Source organism: Nannospalax galili, unplaced genomic scaffold (assembly GCF_000622305.1).
Source record: "Nannospalax galili isolate Female #2095 unplaced genomic scaffold, S.galili_v1.0 scaffold529, whole genome shotgun sequence".
NCBI lineage: Eukaryota > Metazoa > Chordata > Mammalia > Rodentia > Spalacidae > Nannospalax > Nannospalax galili.
This window is the reverse complement of record NW_008360309.1, coordinates 2369455-2392164: the sequence shown is the minus strand read 5'-3', so window position 1 is coordinate 2392164 and position 22710 is coordinate 2369455. Positions and strand designations below refer to the sequence as shown.

At 50.2% G+C, this 22710-nt stretch overlaps 1 protein-coding gene across 1 annotated transcript in view; it reads right to left on the bottom strand.

Moving 5' to 3' along the window:
- Med26 (mediator complex subunit 26) overlaps positions 1-20764 on the bottom strand; it is a 51055-nt gene extending 30291 nt beyond the window's left edge. Inside the window, exon 1 of the mRNA XM_008824650.3 lies at positions 20351-20764. Coding sequence (XP_008822872.1) covers positions 20351-20422 — 72 coding nt within the window. The 5' untranslated portion in view covers positions 20423-20764. The remainder of the gene's footprint in view (positions 1-20350) is intronic.
- Between the last annotated feature and the right edge of the window lie 1946 nt (positions 20765-22710).

Sequence of the window (22710 nt, the reverse complement as noted above, 5' to 3'; positions counted from 1 at the left end):
TATTCAACTATACACCCACTTCCCAGATGGCACCCTCCCATAGCCTCCCTCCCCCTACTAGAGCCCTGTTATCCTTGCTACTGTCCGCTGTGTTGTTGGCACCCCCAGCCGTTCCCCACTACTTGTCCATCTGGTGAATCTAGTCAGCCTATCTAGAGGTCTGTGTTTTAGGAAGGTCAGCTGTTCCTCATCTAGTGGTAATCAGTTGTCTGATTACTAAATATTCCTTTAGATAACATTGGGGTCTGCTGTTCATTTTCCCAGTTCTATGCTGGGTTACTATCTGGGAGTCCCCCTTGGGCCACCCGGGCCAACAACTCAAAAGAAGGTGTCTCCTATCTGGCATTGTTGCTTGTTATGTAGCCTTTAGCTATACATATGGACTCAAAAAATTATATTGGCCTCTTTAATCTTTGGTTATAAAGGTTCCCTTTCTTAGTGAATGGCTGGCTCCAAGGAGCCAAAGCTCTACACACCTGAGTACAAGTGGGTATTTGTACATGGAAAGCCCATCATTTCAACAGGCCAGTTTGCCTCTGTCTCTGACTCCAAACTCAAGCCTGAAGGCCAGGCTCATTAGCATATCAGGCTGCCAGGCAGAACCAACCTTCAGCTCCACCTGTCCCAGTGCAGGTCATCCAAGGTCCACTCACCTGGGCCCACCTTGGAGCAGATAAGGTCAGGAGCTGGGACTGGTGGCCAGAAAGCTAGACCACCACGACTCTGACACTCAAGACTGGCCCACAATAGAGATGGGCACCAAGAGAACAAAGTACCACAGAAATGCAGTGGGCATGGGTTTCTTTTTTCAGGGAGCAGGGACACACATGCTGAGGTCCAGTCAACTCCCTGTGACTGGGTGGTGAGTCAGCCACCTGAACAAAGTGAGTGGAGGGAGCAGTCAAGAGATGCTGTTCCCAGGGGGAGGTGCCCGGCATAAACTAGGGAAAGCCCTACACAAGTGAAGTCCAGAGCTACCCAAGTTGTACCCTGACACAGCTAACAGACCCAAGAGTTCAATCCCATCTCTGAAGATAACCAAAATACACCATTCTTGTTCCGAGAAGCAAGCAGGTTAAGTAGCCAGACCTCGCTGCTCCCTAAAAGGGCTTACATTCCTGCTGGAGGCTGTGTTGGACACACTAATGGCCACACAGTCAGGCCTGGAGAGCAGGCTACTGAGCTCCAGAGCCTCAGGGCAAACCAGTGACAGTGAAGTTCTACAGCAAGCATGGACCATCGTACTTGCTTGTACCCACTCAGGGTAGCCAGCTCACTGTACATCAATGGGCAGCATGCATGTGGTCAAAAGGACACCAGAAATGAGAGAATCATTCTAGGAGCCTGCTGTAAAGGCACTGACACTGTCCTAAGCATGGGGCCTATATCCCACAACCCAGTCAGTGGGGTGGGCAGAGCTGTAACCCAGGTCACCTCCCACCTACACACAAACCAAAGCTTGGGCTCCTGGGCATGGTGCAGCCTTCCCCATCCAAGCCCAGAGGGGGCAGGACCTGTGTTGGAGGCACTGGCTCTCACCAGCTCCCTCTGGGAGCTCGTGGGGAAATTCTCAGGGATCTTGGTAGTAGGTATCAAGACTTAAATGATATAAACCTAACGGAAATCAAACTCAAATTTTTATTTCCTGCCAATTTTACCCTATTTATCCTGCCTTGGTTTCTGAGATTCTTCATGACAACTGCATCCACACAGAGAAAATGGTGGCACCCCACACCCAGGAATGCCATGCAAGGGCTTGAAGTCAGCCATCGGCAGGAATATTTACACTATGGTGTAAATATGCAAAAAGGGCTGGAATTTATGGGCTTGAATCATGAGTCTGCAAGGTCCTGTGCAAAAGGCCTAATACTATATTTGGAAATGAAGCTGGGTTTGATTTGGTTTTTTTAGCATACACATATGTGGTGTGTATACATGTGTGTGTGTTTGCATGTGTACACATGCTCACATGCATAATGTCTCCACAGACTGTTATCTGGTGCTTCTTCAATTGCTCTCCACTTTATTTTAGGCAGCGTCTGTTGAACCCGGAGCACATCAATTTCACTACTCTTGCTAGCCAGTTTGCCTCAGGCAAGGGATCCTCCACCTGTGCTTCCTGAACGCTAGGATGGCAGGTGATCACTCATGCTGGCCCAGCGTTTACTTGGATTCTTGGGATCCCAGTTCTGGTTCTCACTCTTGTACGGCATATACTTTATCCACTGAGCCATCTCCTAGGTCTGAAGCTGTAGTCCCAGCTGGTCTGGAAATCATTACGTAGACCAGGCTGGCCTGGAATTCACAGAGATCCACCCGCCTCTGCCTCCCAAGGGCTGGAGTTAAAGGCATATACCACTGCATTTGGCCTGAGGTTAGTTTTAAAAGAAATTCATATAGTGCTTATGGAGATGAAATTTGCATTAACATACCCACACAAAAGTAGACTGTCAGAGGTCCCATGGCCATGCGGCCTACAAAGCTGAGTTATTTACCATCTGGCCCTTTATGAAAGTCTGCCACCTTCTGGGGTTTAGACTTAAGAGGATCACACAGACTAGGCTTAAAAGGAGCATCATTCCTGTAAATAATAGAGAAAACAAAGGAAACATCCTCACAGCAAATAAAAAATCATTATTTAGCCATCAAAGCTGGCACCTGACTCATTAACATAAAATACCTGTAGAAAACCATCACCTTAGAAGATCCCTGGGCAGTTAACAGAAAAGCTTCGCAACAACCAATAAAAGCAGTTGGTGAGAGTGATCCTGTGTGGAATGGAGAGTTTGGAAACTGCGTGCTGCCCATCCTTCACCTTGGAACAATCTATGGAATTGTGTGTATACAGCTAGGTATCTGCATCCAGAGGCGCCACATTCATGGAAGCAATCAACCTCATATTGAAAATATTCAGAAGAAAAAAGTTTGTCCTTGCTGAACAGGTACAAATATTTATTTTTACTATATACTGTATGTAAGTGAATACGTGCAGAAGTCAAAGGAACACCCTTAGGAGTCGTTCTTTCCATCATGTATGCTCAGAAGAATGAACTTAGAGGTCTTCAGGCTTAGTGGTAAACAACTTTACCCACTGAGCCATATTATCATTCCAACAAACCCTTTTTGGGCCACTTCCTCAACAATACAGTACAGCAACAATTTACACAGCATTTATCCTGTACTAGGTACAAGCCACCTAGAGATGACTCCAAACATGTGAGGCTGGGCACAATGGCTCACACCTGTCATCTCAGCACTGGGGACACAAAGGTAAGAGGACCAGGAGTTTTAGGCCTGCCTGAACTACCTTTCTGTCTCAAGTCCCCAAACACATACATAAATAAAGTATATGAGGGTATACTTAAGAATATGCAAATACTCTACCATTTAGTGTAAGAAACCTAAGTCTAGAGGAGTCAAGTGTCCTGCTCTATCACTCCTGCATACATGCTGGGATTTGAACTCAGGTCCTCATGCTTGTGTAGCAAGCACTCTCACCACTGAGCCACCTCTCCAGCCCTCTTCCCCCCTTTCTCCTGGGCTCTGTGCTACTCAGCTCTGCAGACAGATGTGCAGGGCTGCCCCAGCTTCTCCCATGCTGATTATTAACAAGGCCTATGATGATTATCCCATTACAGCCATTAAACACTGCTATTTAAAATCCTCATGCATCTGTAAACAAATTTCCAAAAGTAAAATTACTGGGTCAAAGGACTTGAGCATGGCTATGGCTCTTGCTCCATAGTTTCCAGAAGGTGACTGTGGCTTTGAGTTGCAGGCAGGGCAGGGTGGGGGTGGGGAAGAAAGCTGGGAGACTGTAAAACAGCATGACCACCTGCCAATACCAATTCTTCCCAAGTGTTTGAGGACAAGGTATGTTTTCTGAGTATTATGTCAATATTTCTCTGTCCATGGTCTCTGAAATCTTGCAATTGTTAACTATGAAGGTTCCCTACACAGAAAGGATAACTGCTTCTTAAAGCAAATAACACACACACACACACACACACACACACACACACACACACAGAAAAAAAATAAAAATTATACCCATATACAATTAAGTAAGTCCGAAATATCTTGGCTGTCTCTAGATATAAGGGTTTTCTGAGCTCAGCCACCCACCCACCCAACCTATTCTGATCACCTCTGCCTGCCGCAGTAGCACAGAGGGACTGGGAAGAGTCCAGGCAGATCTGAAACCTGATCGTGCACTTATTCCAAAGAAATGTAACTTGCCTGGCTTGGGTGCACATAAGCCTCATCATCCAAGCAGTAGAAGGCTGAAGCAGGAGGATCATAAGTTCCAGGCCAGCCTGGACTACTGAGTGAGACCCTGTCTCAAAACAAAAAGGCAATAACAAAGAAGCATGTCTTCCCTCCCTCAAGTCTGTGACTATGTTCTGCTAACTCCCGGTTTCCCTGGAGGGAGCGAGCTTTAAGAGACACAGAAAACCGTGTACTACTGCTCTTGGTTGTCCTCACCGCTAACACTAAAGACTGTCTAATAGAGTCTACGGGAACCAAAGCCAGATGCTACAATCTCTTACCCCGGCTAATACTTCCTCAGCAGAGGGGAAGGGGCTCAGGCCTATTTAATTCCTACTTGGGGTACTGCTGGGAGTACAGGGCTTGCCTGTCCTTTTATACAGGACCATGATGATGTTCAAAGGCACACAACTCCAAGACAAAGCTGGAGATATCTGAACCCAGGTCTAACCCCCATTCTTGTATATTAAATGTTTCTTTCTTCCCATCCATCCTCTTTTATTGAGGGGGGGGCCCTCAGAGGATTTCTAGCTGCTGTCAAGGCCCATCCATCAGCCTCTATTTTGAGAGCAAGATTCTCTTCAAAAGACCTCATAGGCTAGAGCTGATATGCTTGGGAGCTCTTATAACATCATGGAAATCAATTGTGGACAGGAAGGGGACAGTAGGCCCTCTGCACTGTAATCTAGGCAGCCCAGGGCCCCCCAAGTGACTATCCAACTCAGATCACTAGCTTCATGTGTACCATCTTGGTGCCTCCTGATGAAAATCAAGGCACCCAGCTCCAAGCTGGGCAGTGGTCAGCAGTGGAGCCTCTCTGGGCCTCAGTGTCTTCATCTGTAAAATGGCCTGCCTCCTAGCAGAGGTGAGCACACTGTCCTCATGAATGTTTCTGTTGTGGCCCAGAGATACAAGTCCCTACAGAGCAATAACCCTTACAAAGATTCATTAAAGGGAGCTGGGTGTGGTGGGGAGGCTTCTAGTCCTTACACTCAGGAGGCTGAGGCAGGAGGATCACAAGTTCTAGGTCAGGAGTCTGTTACACAGAGAGTTTCAGTCTAAAAAAGATTTATAAGCAACGATGTCAGGGGCTTGGGGGCAAAAGTCTATCCTGCAGGTTTATCAGCATGGGTGGAGATCAGAGTCCCACCTTGGCTACTTTGGCTGCCCGACCTCACGAAGACAAGCTGTAACTCCTTTTTTCATAAGGACAGTAAGACAGGAGTGGCTCTCTCACGAGCAGGGTAACTAAACAGAGACCAGGCACGATCAGCACCATTACACCTCAGATTGCACAGGATGACACTGCTAGCCCCGTTGTCACAATACAGGCACCAAGCTTGGAAGCACTGAAAGTTCACTCCAAGGTCACCCACAAAGAAGCAACTGGCATGTGCATTCGTGCTGGCCTGAGGAGTCATCTTGACATCAGGTTCTGTCAATAGCCTGTGTAAGTGGGTAACACTCAGGACAGGTGCACAGCAGGAGGAGGGTCCTCCTAAGGACCTGCTAAGTCCTGCACACCAACCCCAACACTACCAAGTAGCTGCCATGCCCAAGCATCATGAAACCTTAATTCTTAACTCAAATCTGGCTCAGCCCTCTCAGGTTAGACATCTGCCTGTACTTGGTCACTGGCCCTGAGAGAGTGAACAGACTCACTTCACATCAGCAAGACAAGAGGCAACCAGTCCTCACCTTTGATGGGAACCAGGGAGGGAAGAACAGGTGTGTCAGTGATTGAAGGGGCTGTGGGCAAGATGGATCAAGATGTAAAAGCAGTTAGCAGACAGTGCTCCTGAGGGCTCTCTAGAAGCCCAGAGGGAGGGAGGGAGGAAATAACTGAGGAAAAGAGGGAGGGAAGCAAGGAGAGAGCTGTAGTTAGGCAGCAAGACAAGAGCTCAGGAGCTGATCCCAGAGTTGCTTAATACTGCAGAGGGAGGGGAAGAAGAGGTACCTGAGCCAGAGTCTGGGATCCAAAGCACTCATGTAATTCTGTCCTGGATCTCTTGATTGAAAATAACAGAAGAGTCAGCTCCATGGGGTACAACCAGCCCTCTGGGCTGGCCTGACCCAGCAGTAAGCACCTCATATTCTCTGCCACCCAGGCCTTTCCCCAACTCCACCAGGGAAGGGCTACAATTTTCCCAGGCTCCCATTGGGTCATAGTCTTTCTGGCCAATCACTGGCCAGAAAGATACAGCTCTATGATTGGCCAGACCACAGTGCTCACCATCCAGTGGGCTGGGACTGGAAGGAGTGGTTTCCTCAAAAGAGCAGATAGCAGTAGACTGGGTGAGCTGTTTGCCACGTCCCCTGTGCATTATTAGAATGCTAGCACACAACACTGGCAAGGACTAAGCCCATAGTGTCTACATCTTGAGAAACCAGGCTGTAAACCTAATCTTACCCAAGGTTGCCAGGAGAACTGTTGGGTCAGGTTGCAACAGAACAGTTTGTCCTCACTATAGCCACCTAGGCATTGAGCCCCATTCAGTCAGCAGTAGGATCCACCAGGAAATACCCCAACCTGGGTTCAAGGAGGTAGAGGCAGAAGACTGGCTATACTAGAAATCCCAAGATCCAGCTTGCTGGGATAGAAGAGACCAGGTGGTTTTAGGTGGCCCTGTGTGACAGATCACAGCACCAAAATGCACAGCCCAGCTTCCCAGGGCATGAATAAAGAAAGTTCACCTACTCCAGACTGGGCTGCCTAGACATGGGGGCCCAAGAAGTAGGCCCAACAACACCAGGGGAGAGCACTGAGGCTTGAGATGAGGGCTCAAGTGGTGCTGGTAAGGCCAACGTGCTGGGCGTGGGGGCACACTCTAGGAGGAGGTATGCTCAGCAGGGCAAAGCCAACATGGTGAGAAGGCAGAGGACACCACTCTCTGTAAGGTGGTGTCATGGGTGGCAAGCACAAAAGACAGGGCAGTAACCCAGGAAGGCACCCTGGGGAGTGGCTAGCATAGATGGTACTCTGCTGTCTACAGATAGCTCACCCCACAAAGCAGAGGATGCCACTTCCCATTCCCTATCTGCTGTGACAGAAAACACATCCATGACAGGAACCAAGCCCCACCCCGGCTCCTGGCAGGGCTGGTGATATGGGGGCTCCAGACTTCTTTGGCAGCATGCAAGCACAGCCAGTAAAATATACCAGGCAATCCCTGCTTGGACCAGGGTGGCCACCATGTTGGTCCTGCTGGCTATGGCTCCATGGCTACATGGGGGCACCTACTGTTTATGTCTGCATAGCAGACCCTGTAGGGACTGGCACTTTCTTGCAGAGCCCCCACCCTGCCTGTACCTGGGCAGATACTCCTGCAAGAACCCCCAAATTGGAGACAAGACAGTGATTCTGCACTACAATCACTGGTCCGCAGAGTTCCACATGGAGCAGCTGTCCTCACCACCATGTGGAAGAAGCCCGTAAACACTCTCATGCACATGGGCACATATATACACTATGCATACACCACATGCACGTGCATACATGACATCAAGGGCAACGTACAGAGCAGTTCCCTTCCCCTTTCTCCCACAACTCCAACCTCAAATAGCAATGGAGACCGAGCTCTGGGAGGAAGAAAAGGCCACCAGGCAATACTGGAGCTCAGGCAGCACTGGGGGTAGGAGAGTGTCCAACACCTACTTGGAGGGAAGGTAGCTCCCAGCTCCTCCCTTGGCCACGTTTCCTAGGCCACCAACTGTCAGAGTATGCACCAAAATGCTGGAGAAGCAGTTTCTTTAAAACGGAAGGGAAAGTGCAGCCTTTAATCCCAGCACTTGGGAGGCAGAGGAGAGGCAGGCAGAACTCTGTAATCAGAGGTCAGCCTGGTCTACACAGTGAGTTCCAGCCCAGCTGGGGCTACAGGGAGACCCTGTCTCAAAAAGACCAACAAACAACAACAAAAAAACCAGAAGGGAGAGCAGTGCCCGTTCACAACCCTTTTCCCAACACCCCAGCCCAATGCCAACACCCAGGCTGCCAATACCCTGCAAGAAGAGCAGAGTCACTAGCTGCACATACCAGCCCAGAGCACCCCAGAAATATATGAGTAGGGGAAACAGAGGCTGAAAAACAAACATCCACCAACCTGCCCTCTGGTTAGCCTAAGGGCCCAGTAGCACATGTAGCAGTTTCCGGTTCCCCAGGTTAACAAGGGGGGAGGGGACAGACAAGAGGAAACAGGCAGGACAATCAGACCCAAGCAGAAACTTGGTCACAGCCCAGGACCCGAAAGCTGTAGCTCTTTCTTTGGGGGTCTGGGCCTCCCCAGCAGACCTGAGGTTCAGCAGGAATTCAAGTACCAGGGGATTTGATTATCAGAACCAGGGGAACCCAAGGAACACACTAAGCCACCATGAGGGCCAAAGCTGCAACCCACAGCACCTGACCCAGAACAAGTTAACAGTACAGCACCCAAGGGTGCAGGCAGACAAATTTGGAGTATGCAGTACAACTGAATGGGCATCATTTAGACCTCATTTCCCAAAACCCAGCTGCCACCTACTCTGGATCTTCCATTTTAGCTGCTCCCACTGCCCTTCTGGAGGCAGCTCTTTCAGGCCTAGCACTGCACCCAGCTACTTGGTGGTGACATCACATCAGAGATATGATTAAATCAGTGTCCCCAGGGACAGGAACAAAAGCCACACAGATCCTTCAACTGTTCATAGGACACTGATGTCTCCGAGACAGCCCCTTGTGTTCTGGGTCTGCTGGCCTGCAACTATCGCTACAACAGATGTAGGGATAAATTGATCAAAGTGCTCTGCAGTGTGATCAGTGCATGACCCTCGAGGAGTAGCAGCAGCAGGCTCACCCCTTTCTGGGCTCCACAGCTACAGGGTGGGTGCTTAGACAGCAACCAGCTCACATAATGCTGGAGAAACAATGGGAACCAATGAGTAAAAAGGTACCTTCTCACTGATGAACTGACAGCTGGTACCACAGGCCCTGTAGGACAGCTGAGAAGCTAGACTGTGAGCTGAGGCCTGTGTACCATGAGGGGCGCTCTGCAAGTACAGTTTGCAGCACTTAGGGTAGCTAAGGGGATTCTGGGAGGGTTGGTCCTAAAAAGAGGCAAGCTGGGGGAAATGACTTAGTCAGTAAAGGTGCTTGCTGCCCCATGCAAGCCTTACCACCTGAGCAAACTCACATAAAGGCAGGAGAGATTTGGCTCCACCAAGTTGTCCTCTGACCTCCACATGTGTGCAGTGGCATGCACACCCACATAAATACACACACAATAATTAAAAATGAAAAATTGCTGGCCAATGAGATGTTCGCTGCAGAAGCTTGGCTACCTGCGTTCGATCCCTGTGACCCTCATAAAGATAGAAAGAAATAACTGACTTCACAAAACTGTCCTCTGACCTTCACACAAGCACTGTGGAATGCCTCCCCTCCCCCGCTAATAAGAATCTTCCAATTTTAATAAAAGAAAAATAGGTAGACCATTCATTACCATGGACTTATAGCTCACCTGAGGAAGAAGATACAGCCACCAACGCCTGAGCCAGGTCAGGGCCTAATGATGGGGAGTGGAACAAAACAAACCATCCTAGGAGACAAGAATCCAGCCTTGGCCAAAAAAGGCAAATGGTTTTTACTTATACACTTATGCACAGGCCCCTCAATGCCTTGTTTTGTCCCCCAGCCCCTCATCGGGTCACTAGCCTAGCTCAGGTTGGGGTGGTTACATCCTTGTTCTTCCTACAAGACCCAATATGTAGCTATCCAGAAAGCCCAGTGTGATGGGCAAAGGGTGCTGACCACACCAACGGGACAAACTGGCTATGAAATACCAGCACCTGGAGGACTTCGGAGTCACACACCATATCACTCATTACCTCAGTTCTTTCAGTAACTCTCCAACTGAGGATGTGTTCATCAGATTCACTGACCAGAGATAAGGCCAATCACAGCCAACCACTCAAACACACTGCACATGACACAGGGACTTTGCAGCAGTTAGACCTCGCTCCCTCCCTCATTCAGGATGTTGAGCTAGCTAAGCTGATTCGAATATCATAAACTCCAAAAGCCTTTAAAGTTGGAAGCATTTCTGTTCCCAAGTATTTTGGGTAAAGGTTGTCTGTATGATTCGCCCCCCAACTTGGCATGAATCCATCTAATGACTGGGACCTGGGAAGGAAAGTGCCTACATTCTATGTGTCCACTGCCCTCTTGCAGGGGACAGGGCAAGAAGCCAGCAGGTGGGCCAACTCCAACCCCAGCCTGATCCCATCTAGCCATCTGGCCACTGAGTCTGTTTCTACAGCAGAATCTGCCTCATAGGACTTCCATTTATGTGCTTGGAATGTATGTAAAGCACTGAATGCTGTTAGCACCTAGAGTTGACAGTTCCAAATCAGCCTTCTTCCAGACAGACCCTCAAGCACTGGGCTATGCACAGGGACTTGGCACTGGGTGGAGCTTGCAAGCCAATGGAAAAGGTAGCAACCAAGAACCTTGATCAAAGATAGGTGTGAGGCACACCACTAGTTCCAGGTACTTGGGAGGCTAAGGAAGGATGGCTTAGCTCAGTGGTTCAGGGCTAGTCTGGACAACACAGAAATACCCCACTTCAAAAAAACAACCAACCAGAGGCTCAACAGTTAGGAGCACTGGCTGCTCTTTCAGGAGTCCAGGTTTGAATTTCAGCACCCACATGGCAGCTAACAACCATCTGCAACTGCAGTGTCAGGGGATCCAATGCCCTCTTTTGACCTCCTTGGGCATTGCATGACACAGGTGCACTTGCATACATAGAGGTAAATACACTCATACACATACACTGCATTGTTCTTGCAGAAGACCCAGGTTCAAAACCTAACACCCACATGGCAGCTAACAAGTATCTGTCTGTAACTCCAGTTCCAGGGGATCTGACTCCCTCTTTAGTCCTTCATGGGCACTGTACAACACGGGTGCACTGACACACATGCAGGCATAACACTCATACATATAAAATAAAACTAAATAGGGGCTGGAGAGGTAGCTCAGCAGTTAAGAACACTGACTGTTCTTGCAGAAGACCCAGGTTCGAATCCTACCACCCACATGGCAGCTAACAATTGTCTGTAACTCCAGTTCCAGGGGAACTGACAGCCTCTCTGACCACCTCGGGCACTGCATGACAAAAGTGCACTTACTTACATGCAGGCAATACACATAAAATAAAAATAATAAAATATTTTTTAAAAAAGATTTAGCCGGGCATGGTGGCGCACGCCTTTAATCCCAGCAGTCGGGAGGGAGAGGCAGGCAGATCTCTGTGAGTTCGAGGCCAGCCTAGTCCAGGCCAGCTAGGGAGACCCTGTCTCAAAAAGACCAAAAACAAACAAACAAACAAAAAATTTTAAAAAGTAGCTGACATGGTAGTACATGCTTTTAATCCCAGCATTTGGGAGGCAGAGGCAGGTGGATCTCTGTAAATTTCAGGCCAACCTGGTCTACCTAGCAAGTTTCAGGACAGCTGGAGCTATAGGGAGACGCTGTCTCAAAAAGAACAAAAAAAAAAAAAAAAAAAAAAAAAAAAAAAAAAAAGACTAAAAAAAGTAAATGAGGAAAGGCTGCAGGGCCAGGAAGGGAAGAGAGACGTAAAGGAAACACAAAATCAATCTGTGGAGCCTCTGAGGATACAATGGAGCTCAGCTTTCAGGACAAGCACTGTGCAGAGAGATAAACCCACCTGCTTCAGGGTACCCCTCACTGGGCTGAGACCCACAGTTGCTTAGCCTCTCCTGGCCCCTAAACCGAAGACAGAGTACCTATCTTAAGGAGTAAAGAGCAACTAGATGCAGTGCTCAGTGCCTGGCATGCAGTATGTGCTCAGGAAACAGTACCATAGCCTTACAGCTACTGTTGCCACCACAGAACACTGCCCCCGCCCACACACTTTGTGCTAAGCAGACCCTTCTGCTGGCCCCTTGGGGCTTTCTAGAACTCAGCTGCCTCCACTGGATGGACCCAGAAAACTGAAGCACCTGTAGCTCAGAAGCCTTTAACCCCAGCTGTCTGGCTTGACACTGAGTCCCCAAGGGGGCAAGTCACAGCCTGAAGTGGCCATGGATGGTCACAAAGTCCAAGAGCCTGAGGGAAGGGCCACCTCACCTGGTGGCCCTGGACTTAGCCAAGTGACCATCCAAAACGGCCCTGAGGGCAGCTCAGCTTTCTCCCAGGATTCCTGTCTTCCTTGCCACTTGTCTACATCCAGAAAGTACAACCTCATTCAAATACTGCAAACCCTAGGGATGGATGCATGGTGCACACCTGTGCTACTGAAAAGGCCTAAGCAAGACAGTTTAAACCTAAGAGTTCCAGGCAACCTGGGTAACAATGTAATTTACCAACTCAAAAAAGAAATCAAAATCACCAGGCATAGTGGTACATGCCTTTAATCCCAGAACTTTGAAGGCAGAGAGACAGCAGATCTCTGTGAGATTGAGGCCAGCCTGGTCTACATAGCAAGTTCCAGGCCAGAAGGGGCTACAGGAAGATGAGACCTTCTTTAAAAAAAAAAAAAAGAGGAGGAGCAAGGAGGGGCCTGGAGAGATGACTCAGTGGTTAAAAGCACTGGTTGCTCTTGCAGAGGACCTAGGTTTGATTTCCAGCACCATATAGCAGCTAACAACAATCTGTAACTCCAGTTCCAGGAGAATCTGACACCCTCTTCTGACCTCCATGGACATTGCATGACATGAGTACACTTACATACACACAGGCAATACACTCAGACACATTAAAAAAAAAATTTTTTTTTTGGTCTTTTTGAGATAGGGTCTCCCTGTAGCCCTAACTGGCCTGGATTCACTATGGAGACCAGACTGACCTCGAACTCACAGAGATCCGCCTGCCTCTGGCTCCCTAGTGCTGGGATTAAAGGTGTGCACCACCACGCCTGGCAAAATTAAGTATTTTTTAAAAAAAGGATTCTATTGCTGGGTGTGGTGGCACATTCCTTTAGTCCTAGCACTCAGGATGCAGAGGCAGGAAAATCTCTCTAAGTCTGAGGCCAGCCTGGTCTATATATCAAGTTCTAGGCCAGCTGGGGCTACAGGGAGACCCTGTATCAAAATTTTTTAAAAAAAATTCTGGGGGCTGGAGAGATGGCTCAGCTGTTAAGAACACTGGTTGTTCTTACAGAAGACCTGGGTTTGAATCCCAGCACCCACATGGCAGCTAACAACTGTCCGTAACTCCAGTTCCAGAGGATCCGACAGCCTCCTTGGGCATTGCATGGCAAGGGTGTCCACATGCAGGCAATACACGCAAACATATAAAAATAAATAAAAAAATTTTTTTTTTAATTCTCTTGCTGGGTATGGTGGCACACGCCTTTAATCCCAGCATTCGAGAGGCAGAAGCAGACAGATCTCTATGAGCTCAAGGCCAGCCTGGTCTACATAGTGAGTTCCAGACCAGATGGGGCTACAGGGAAACCTCGTCTCAAAAAGACTGAAAAAAAAAAAAAAATCTATCTTTGGGGCTTGAGAGATGGCTCTGGTTGCTCTTGCAGAGAACTTTAAGTTTGGTTCCTAGCATGCACATGGTGGCTCACAACTGCCTATAATTCCAGCTTCAGGGCATTCAACACCCTTTTCTGGTCTCTATGTGTACATGGTATACGTGTACACACACACACACACACACACACCCCACTCATATACATAAAATAGAAATAAATTTAAATCTTAAAAAAAAAATAAAAAGAATCCTATCTTTGGCTGTTGAGACAGCTTAGTGGGTAGAGGCATTTGCCACCAAGCCTAGTGACCCAAGTTAAATCCCTTGGAACCCACACAAAGGTGGAAGAAGAGACCAAACTCTATAAAGTTGTCCTCTGACCTTAACACCCCATGACATCCTCACCCACACGATTCATGTACACATACGCAGTAACAACAAAATCTCTTTTAAGTCAGGCGTGGTAGCTCACGCCTTTAATCCCAGCACTTGGGAGGCAGAGGCAGGGATCCCTGTGAGTTCAAGGCCAGCCTGGTCTACATGGTGAGTTCCAGGTCAGCTGGGGCTACAGGGAGACCCCGTCTCAAAAAGACCAAAGTAACAAAACAAAACAAAAAAACTCTTTTAAAAAGAACTCTAACTTAGGGGCTGGAGAGATGGCTCAGCAGTTAAGATCACTGGCTGTCCTTGCAGAGGACCCGGGTTTGAGTCCCAGTACCCACATGGCTGTTAACAACTGTCCGTAACTCCAGTTCTAGGGGATTGGATACCCTCTTCTAACCTCAGCAGGTATTGCAGGACACCGGTACACTTATACACATGCAGGCAATACACTCACACACATTAAAAACAAGAACAAAGCACACGCCTTTAATCCCAGCACTCGAGAGGCAGAGGTAGGCGGATCTCTGTGAGTTCGAGGACAGCCTGGTCTCCACAGGGAATCCAGGCCAGCTAGGGCTACAGGGAGACCCTATCTCAAAAAAACCAAAAACAAACAAAAAGATTTTAAAAAGTAGCTGGCATGGTAGTGCATGTTTTTAATCCCAGCATTTGGGAGGCAGAGGCAGGCAGATCTGTGTGAGTTCAAGGCCAGCCTGGTCTACATAGTGAGTTTCAGGACAGCTGGGGCTACAGGGAGACCCTGTCTCAAAAAACCAAAAGAGAAAAAAAAAAAAATTCCAAGAACAAAAAACCCTTAACTTCAAATAAGACATAGGGAAAACTGTTCTACTTAGATTCAAGAGCTGTAGACCTGCCAGGGTGCCCAAGGCAACCCACCCCACTGTTTCACCCTCCTCTGGCCAGGCTTCAACTCCCCAAGGGCAAGAGCTGGGCATTCTCAGGTCTGCCTACTGCCCCAGCACCACATGCATTGGCTAGAAATGACTAGTTAACTGCTGAGTCCTCCTCTCAGCTTTACCATGACTAATCCTCTGTGAACTACAGGTCCCCTTACAGAGATGTAACTACATGGCCTCTCAGACCTGAGACTTGCTGGCAAGACATTTAAGACACAGCATGTAGCATTCTGGCTGGTCCTCCTCATTGGAAAATACAAGCCCATTTCCTATGAGCTCCCCACCAGAAAATACATGTGTCCTAAGACTGAAAGGAGCAGTCTGAGGAGGACATGCACTGCCTGTTTGCTGCCTACTGAACCCCAAACTCAGCTGCCCATTCTCACAACCATCTCCTGGGCTGAGCAGACTCAGGACAGCCTAGTCCCAGGAATAAGGAACAGCCCCATCTTCAGAAGGTCTGCTATGGGAAGCAGGCAGCTATCTCCTGAGGGCCAGTTTGGGGTCAAGTGATGCTGAGAAGAGCTCATACAGATGCCCCTTCACCAGCCCTGAGCCTGGTATCTTGATACACACAGCAACATCAGGAGCCAAGGGGACTACATGTACCTTTTTATATCTGTGTCTAGCACAAAAGTCCCCTCCTCCAGGCCTCTAGGACCTCCCAGTTCTGAAGACCACCTGTAAACTCACAGAGGACCGACGAAGTCCACCTTCTTCAGAGGGACGAAGTGAGAAACAAGACTTCCACCTGATTCACAGGCAATACTCATCACACCTCTCTTTTTCCCAAAGTCAGAAACACCATACAGTCTTCTGCAGCCTGTCTGTAGCCTGACGGCAACAAAGAGCAAAGATGAGAAGATCCCAGAACCAGGCCAGGACCAGACCCAGCTCACATGCTCAGCTCTTGCATCCTGACATGCTACAGTCAGTTTCTGATTCTGTAATGTATTCTAGTCTTCTTTCTGGCAGGATCACCGGCATTTGAAGTTGGTGTCAAAAGAACTGTCATCTTGCAGCAGAAAGCAAAGCTGAGCACAAGATGCAGCAAGTTCCATGTCAGGTGGTAGTTGGGACAGACACCCTCTGATGCTCACAGGACAGGCCATTATCATCCAGTTATCTGACACAGGTAAGTCTGATCCAGCCTCAATCGCATAGAGATGATGGGACAGGCTATCCTTGCTCAGGAAGTGCATCAGTTTGTGAAGCCACTCCACTAGGATGACACCCCTATAACTAGGAGCTGATTGCAAAGGGCAATGGCAAGAGAGCGCACTGCTTCCCAGCATCCTTACTAGGATGACACCCCTACAACTAGGAGCTGATTGCAAAGGGAATGGCAAGAGAGCACACTACTTCCCAGCATCCTTTCAAGGACGCCCCGCCCACCTTGTACCGCTTCCCAGGTCAGGTCCCCACCTGTCAACAGCAGCATGATGGTGTTCAGTGTCAGAAGCACTGTCACTTAATAGCTCCAGGTAAGTCCCTAACTTTGGGCCAGTAAGAAATAAAAGCATCCTGTCCTCTCCTGGCTACGGGGAGACCCTATCATTATGCCATCAGCTTCTGTGCCTGCCCAAAGGGGAGGCTGGCTTTGTCCCACCTCCCTTTATCTAAAAGGAGCTGTTAAGGAGGAACACAGCACACTGTCAGGGTGCCACAAAAATTAACCAGAGCTGCGTATCTCTGCCTAGCAGTCTAGTATCTGAAAAAGTTCACACAACACACTTTGCATGGATACCTGAAACCAGCACACCTAAGAAACCCTTCTAGAACAATTCATGTTAGCCCCTGCTGCCCTTCCAAAATCTGAGCCTGGGCCTAGAAGCTTTTCCAGAACTGTCCACCAGTTCGTCATCCCAGTCTGCAGCAAGGAGCCTGCAGGCCACTAGAGGCCAGCAGCTCCAAGTGGGAAAGGACAGCTGTGCTGCCCACTTCTGCAAAGCCGAACTCCTGTCACCTGCAGGACTGGAAGGAAGACAGCAGCTCCTGAGAAGCGTTCCTGCTCCAAGCTTGACAGCAGCTGGTTCAAGTCCCTCTCCTCCAACAGGTCTCTTCTGGCCTTCCCCTGCTTTAAACCCAGAACCACTAGCTGCCTTTGGAAGCCCTGTCCTGGACTGCCACTTTGCAGGGGCCGGCACTGCCTTTCCACTGTCTGAAGAGCCAAGCCTGTGAGTCCTAAGATGACACTTTTCATTACTACAGACAGGGAGATTCTCATGCACTTGTGATTCTTCCAGTCTCCAAAGTCCTGTATTAGAACATTCCACTACAAGCCTTCAGGTTATAGAGCAGTCCCAGGGCTGTTTAAGAAAAATGGGGGTTTGGAGACAACTCCAGAGTCACAGGATGAGAAGCTTCTAGGGTTCAGAGTTGAACCAGCAAGGAGAAAGTAAGCAAGGCACTTCTGTTCCAGGGGAAGACATTCAGACACAGATCATGGGAGGGGGGAGAGATCTGTGACTCTCAGAAAGACAAGAAACAGACTTCCCCAAAAGTGAGGGTACCATTCCCATGGCAGCCCTGTCACTAGCCAATGAGAGCTGTGCTTGGGGGACTATGTTTTCTGTGCAGGAATAAGTCATGGTCTCCACCTTTTTCCACAATACAAGATGACAAGCACATACATACTATCCCTCTAAGAGTGTGTCAACACCCTGAGTGAACACACACTGCCCAGAGTAAGGCCTGCACAGTGTTGGTGTTGCGCTTTTTGTGAGTGGAGGACTTCCTGCAGTACACACCTGGCAAAAAGGACCATGCCTGCTGTAGTAGGCACTCGAATACTAGAGGTTAGACACAGACAGCTTTCCCCCTGGGACCTTAGTCAAGGAGCTGGTCATTCAGACATGGTTCCAACTTCACAGACACTATGGACATTAGGTCAGCTGCCTGGCACCGATTTTTCAAGCTATGTTAACCATAATTGCACACCCATAAAGGTAAGCATTACATGACACAATTGTCTGTCACTTCTCTCTGAAGAGGTTTAATTTTAGTGTTGGCTCTTCAACCCTGTCCCCGTTTTGTATTTTTTTCTATGAGCGTCTTAAATATGTGTCAATTAACAAGTGGTGGAGTTCATAACCAAACAGCAGAGAGCTGTGTACTAGCATAGCACCCTGCTCTCACCTGGACCCAGAGCAATCCAAAGAAAGTGCAGACACAAAGCATCCTGTACCACCTCCATCAGCAAGTCAGGACAGTCCTCCAAGCTGAGCCCCACACAGAGGTCACGCAGTCATGCAAAGCCAGCATTTGTCAAAAACAGTTGGATGTATTCATGGATGGTCACTGACAAGCTACATTTAGAGAAGCACTTTCCTCATCGCTTGAGTCAAAGAGACAATTTCTCAACTCCATTCACCACACTAAGAATATGAGGGCTCTAGCCACACCTCTCACCAGAGACCCCCCCTCACACACACACCAAGAGCAGGCCTTATGAGATGTGAGCTCCACCCCATGTAACCTAACCTTAGGCCAATATAAATACAGTAACACTTGGGTTCAAGAGAAGATTGAGGAAGCTAAGGTTTGGTGGGGGGTGTCCCTCCTTTCCCTATTTTACTCCTAAGAACTGTGCCACTTTGCATGGGCCTGCACTAACGCCTTATGTAACACTTGTCACTGGTCACTGGTCCACCTAATCTACAGTATCATGACTGCCTGTAAAAATGCCTATTGATCCCAACACTCTCCCAGGTGGCAGTAAGGCTCTGTATTAATCTCAGCAAAGGAAGCTCATACACAGGACTTGAGAACTACAAGTAACTTCGAGTGCGCAAGTTGCCAAAGACTACATTTTCCTATCATTTGTTTTTAATCCCTTAATATTCCAGTCTTGTGATTGCAGCAACACTAGTTACTGGGGGGAGGGGGCTTTCTAGAAGGTTTTATACAGCCTGTGCCTACTCTACCCCCAAAATGTCTATATCGTTTGTTAAATTCCCATCAAGGTGATCATAATGGGATCTGAAGACCAGAGGAAGCTCTGCAAGCAGAGCCTTAAGGAAATCACCACCTCTCAATCTCTACTATGACTGTTACAGATCAACGTGAGTTATTTTGACTCTGGAGTATAGCACATCACTAAGAGGAAGTAGCCAAGCAGAGGTAAAGGAGCCACAAGAGCTCACCCACTCTGACTTGCATTACCTGGCCAAGCCCAAATGATTTTTCTCTTCCATCCCCAGCATATTAAAAAATGATCTGAATGGCCACTTCCTGGTCTCCCAGCAAATCCTGGCTTCATACCTGAATGCCTCTGCATCTTCCCATGGCCCTGCTCCTGCCACAGAAAAAGGACCCTCTACTGTCAGCAAACCCTTGGAGAAAACACAAGAACAGGTGAGGTTTCCTAAACACTCACAGGACTGAGGAGGGTTGTCCCTCTGCTCACAGGACCCTGAGCAGAGAGGAATTTGACATAATGCGACCCTTTGCAGAGCCTAGGTCCCAAAGCGCCAGGCTGAGACCCACAGATGGGGGAAGAGAGATGGAAACAAGATTGGAAGGTAGAGGTGAATGAAAGAACTACTGTGATCCACAGGAATTCACTACCTAAAATTCAAGCTTTGGCTTCTGGTCAGAGGCGCAATGGGGCACTTAGGCCAAGAAAGGTGACAGTTAGTATCCCATCCTGTCTAGGGTCGACCTTCCTAGGCATCGACCGCAGGAGGGGTTTAAAGGCCAAGATACGTCCAGTCTCTGGAAGAAGGGGGAGGGCCTCTCGAGACCTCCCCAGGCAGTCAGGAGATGAGCGGGCCCTCCGAGGAATTCCTCCGACAAGAGGGGATTCCAGTCGGGAGGAGAAAAGGCTCCCCGAGTCATCCCAGGAACACCAGTTGCTTCCCAGCATGCTCCCCGCCGGGAGGGCTTCCCGGGGCCGGGGGGGGGGGGCCGCGGGGATGGGCCGAGGCAAGGGAAAACCTGGGGGGGAACCGGGGGCAGCCCGTCCGGGGCCGGGGGGGGGGGGTCTCGGGGATGCGTCGAGGCAAGTGAACACCTTGGGGAGAACCGGGGGCAGCCCGGCCAGGACGGTGGTGGAGGACACAGTCTGATCCAAGCCCCGGTGCGCTCTCTCCGTCCAGGCCGCGCGGAAGCCTCGGCCTCACGTACCCAGCGCAGCCCGGCTGCCCGCCCCGCTTGCGGCCCCCGGGACAAGAAAGGCCGTGATGGCAGCGCTTCTCGCTGACAAACCGCCGCCGGGGGAGTCTGTCAGGCCGGGGACACAGCGGAGGGGGAGGGTCCCGGCGCACGCGGCCTCGGTCCCCGGCGCGCGGCGGTCACTTACGTTGCTCTGAGAGTCGATGGCCTGCAGCAGCCGGTCCCTCATCTGCTGCGGAGACGCCGGAGCCGCTGTCATTGCCTGGGCGAGGCGGGGGGGAGCGGCCGGGCCGGCAGGCGGGCGGGCTGAGGCGGGGGTACGCGGGTCAGTCACTCGCCGGCCTCCGGGAACGGAGCCGCATGTTCCCCGAGGCGCCAGAGGAGGTCGGGGCGCTCGGGGAGATGGCGGAAAAGGGGGGAAGCGGAGGGGACCGGAGCTCAGGCCCCGGACCGCCGCCGCCGCCACTGAACGAGGAGGAGGAGGAGCCGACGGGGGAGCCGCCGCCACCGCCGCCACCTCGAGAACCAAACTCCAGTAAGCTACCCCCGCGCGGAGCACTCTGGGTAACCCGCGCCGCACGCAGCGTCGGCGCCACGCTGAGGCGGTTGGGAGATGGGGGCGGGCGGAGACGCCGAGGATTAGGCGGGGCAGGCTCTCGAGCCACGCCTCACAACCTGACATCTGCGCATGCGCACGCAGGCGCACTGGCTAACTTGCCGGGCCGCACCTCCCCGCCAGACATCCAAACCCAAGGAGCCGTTGGGAAACAGTTGGGCAGGGCATCCGCCCCTGTGTTTAGGCCACGCCCACACCTGGGTTGGGGGCAGGGCTTCCTTGCGGAAGCCGCCTGCGTCAAGTCTGAAAACGAGACTCTTCCGGGCGGCTGCCCCTGGACCCCCTGAAGCTGGAAAATTGCAGTCCTCCCCCGGGAGGAGAGTCTCCTGCGTGGGGGACGGAGAAGCGGCCATGGGTTAGCTTGGAGAGGACCGGACGTCTAAGCGGGGACCTGTGTGCCGAGGGGAACTCGGGAGCATATCTGCGGAGTCACCGCCTCTGTGGGTCTGCCGAGCAGAGCGCGTCCCGGGGTGACCTTGCGCGACCCGAGGTGACCCTGCTCGCCGAGGAGACCTCGTGGCATGTCTGCCGAGCCTTAACCACTGCAGACGAGATCCGAGGCGCAGGTCTGCAGGACCTTGCATGACCCGATGTGATCAGACGCGCAAAGGGGTCCTCGGGGCACTTCTGGGGAGCCTCGGCGTGGGCGTGTGTCTGCGCCCCGGGGTGACCCTGAGCACCCAGGGGACATCAGAGGATGTCCCGGGAGCCTCTGCTCTGCAGAGATGCGGGGTCCGCAATCGCGGACAGCGGAGGAAGCAGACAAGCCCGAGGTCGCCACCTGCGTCTGCATCAGCTTCTCCGCCTGGGGCATCCGGAGCGCGCCTCGGGACGTGGAGCAGCAGCCTGGTTCCTTCCCCTTGAAGATCTAGGAAAACTGAGACGCTACCCGCCTTGCGTTTAGAGGTGCTGTAAAACTCGAGCTCCTCACCAGACGTTTCACCGAGGAGCAAAGGGCAGGCCAAGGGCAGACCCAGAAACGGATGATGTCAAGTGGAAGGGCGCCGATCCTCTGCACCTTCGTGACCCAGAGCCTCTGTTGGACATTCTGTCGTGGGAAGGCGTGGAAGGTGGCCTTGGGAGAAATTACTTCCTTTTCGTGTTAACTGGAAAAAAACAGTCTTAAAACAGGAGGGAAACAGCTGATAGGAACCATATGTGTTCCTGGGGGTTGGGTGACACCTGTTAATCTTGCATTTACCATGCTCACGCCTTGAGACCCAGCACATGGCAGGCTGGTCTTGGTTCGAAGCCAACCTGGACATCGAGTCCCAGGCTAATCAGGGCTGCACAGTGAGACCCTGTCTCAAAAGCAAAAAAAAAAAAAAGGTAAAAAATGACGGTTTCTCCGTGTCTGTGTCTGTAGTTGCTACCCTCTGCACAAGTAGAGTTTGCATCTTGTTTATAGAATAAACATGGGCAAATACAAATACTTCCCCAGTGCATATCTTAATTTGAATCCAACTGTATAGTATTTCTCTAAATCAAGGGAGATATATATATATATGCAATTGGTTTTACATGAATCAAGAAAAAAATTGGCAAGCATTCTAAATACCTGCTGGATTTTTTTTTTTTTCCTCACTTTTTTGAGCCAGTTACTGAAGGTAGTCCTGACTGGCCTTGAACTCACTACAGTAGTCGAGGGTGACCTTGAATTCTTAACCCTGCTGCCACCTCCCAGGTGCTGCGCTTACAGGCCCACACCACAATGCCTGGCTTGTCTTTATTTTCTTAAAGATATATTTTTTCAGGGGCTGGAGAGATGGCTCAGTGGTTAAGTGCCCTGAATTTCTTGCCGAGGACCTGGATTTGATTCCCAGCACCCACATGGTGGCTACCTTAACTCCAGTTCCAGGGGAATCCGAAGCCCTCTTCTGACCTCGGCATTGCACAACATGGGTGCACTCACATACATGCAGGCAATATAC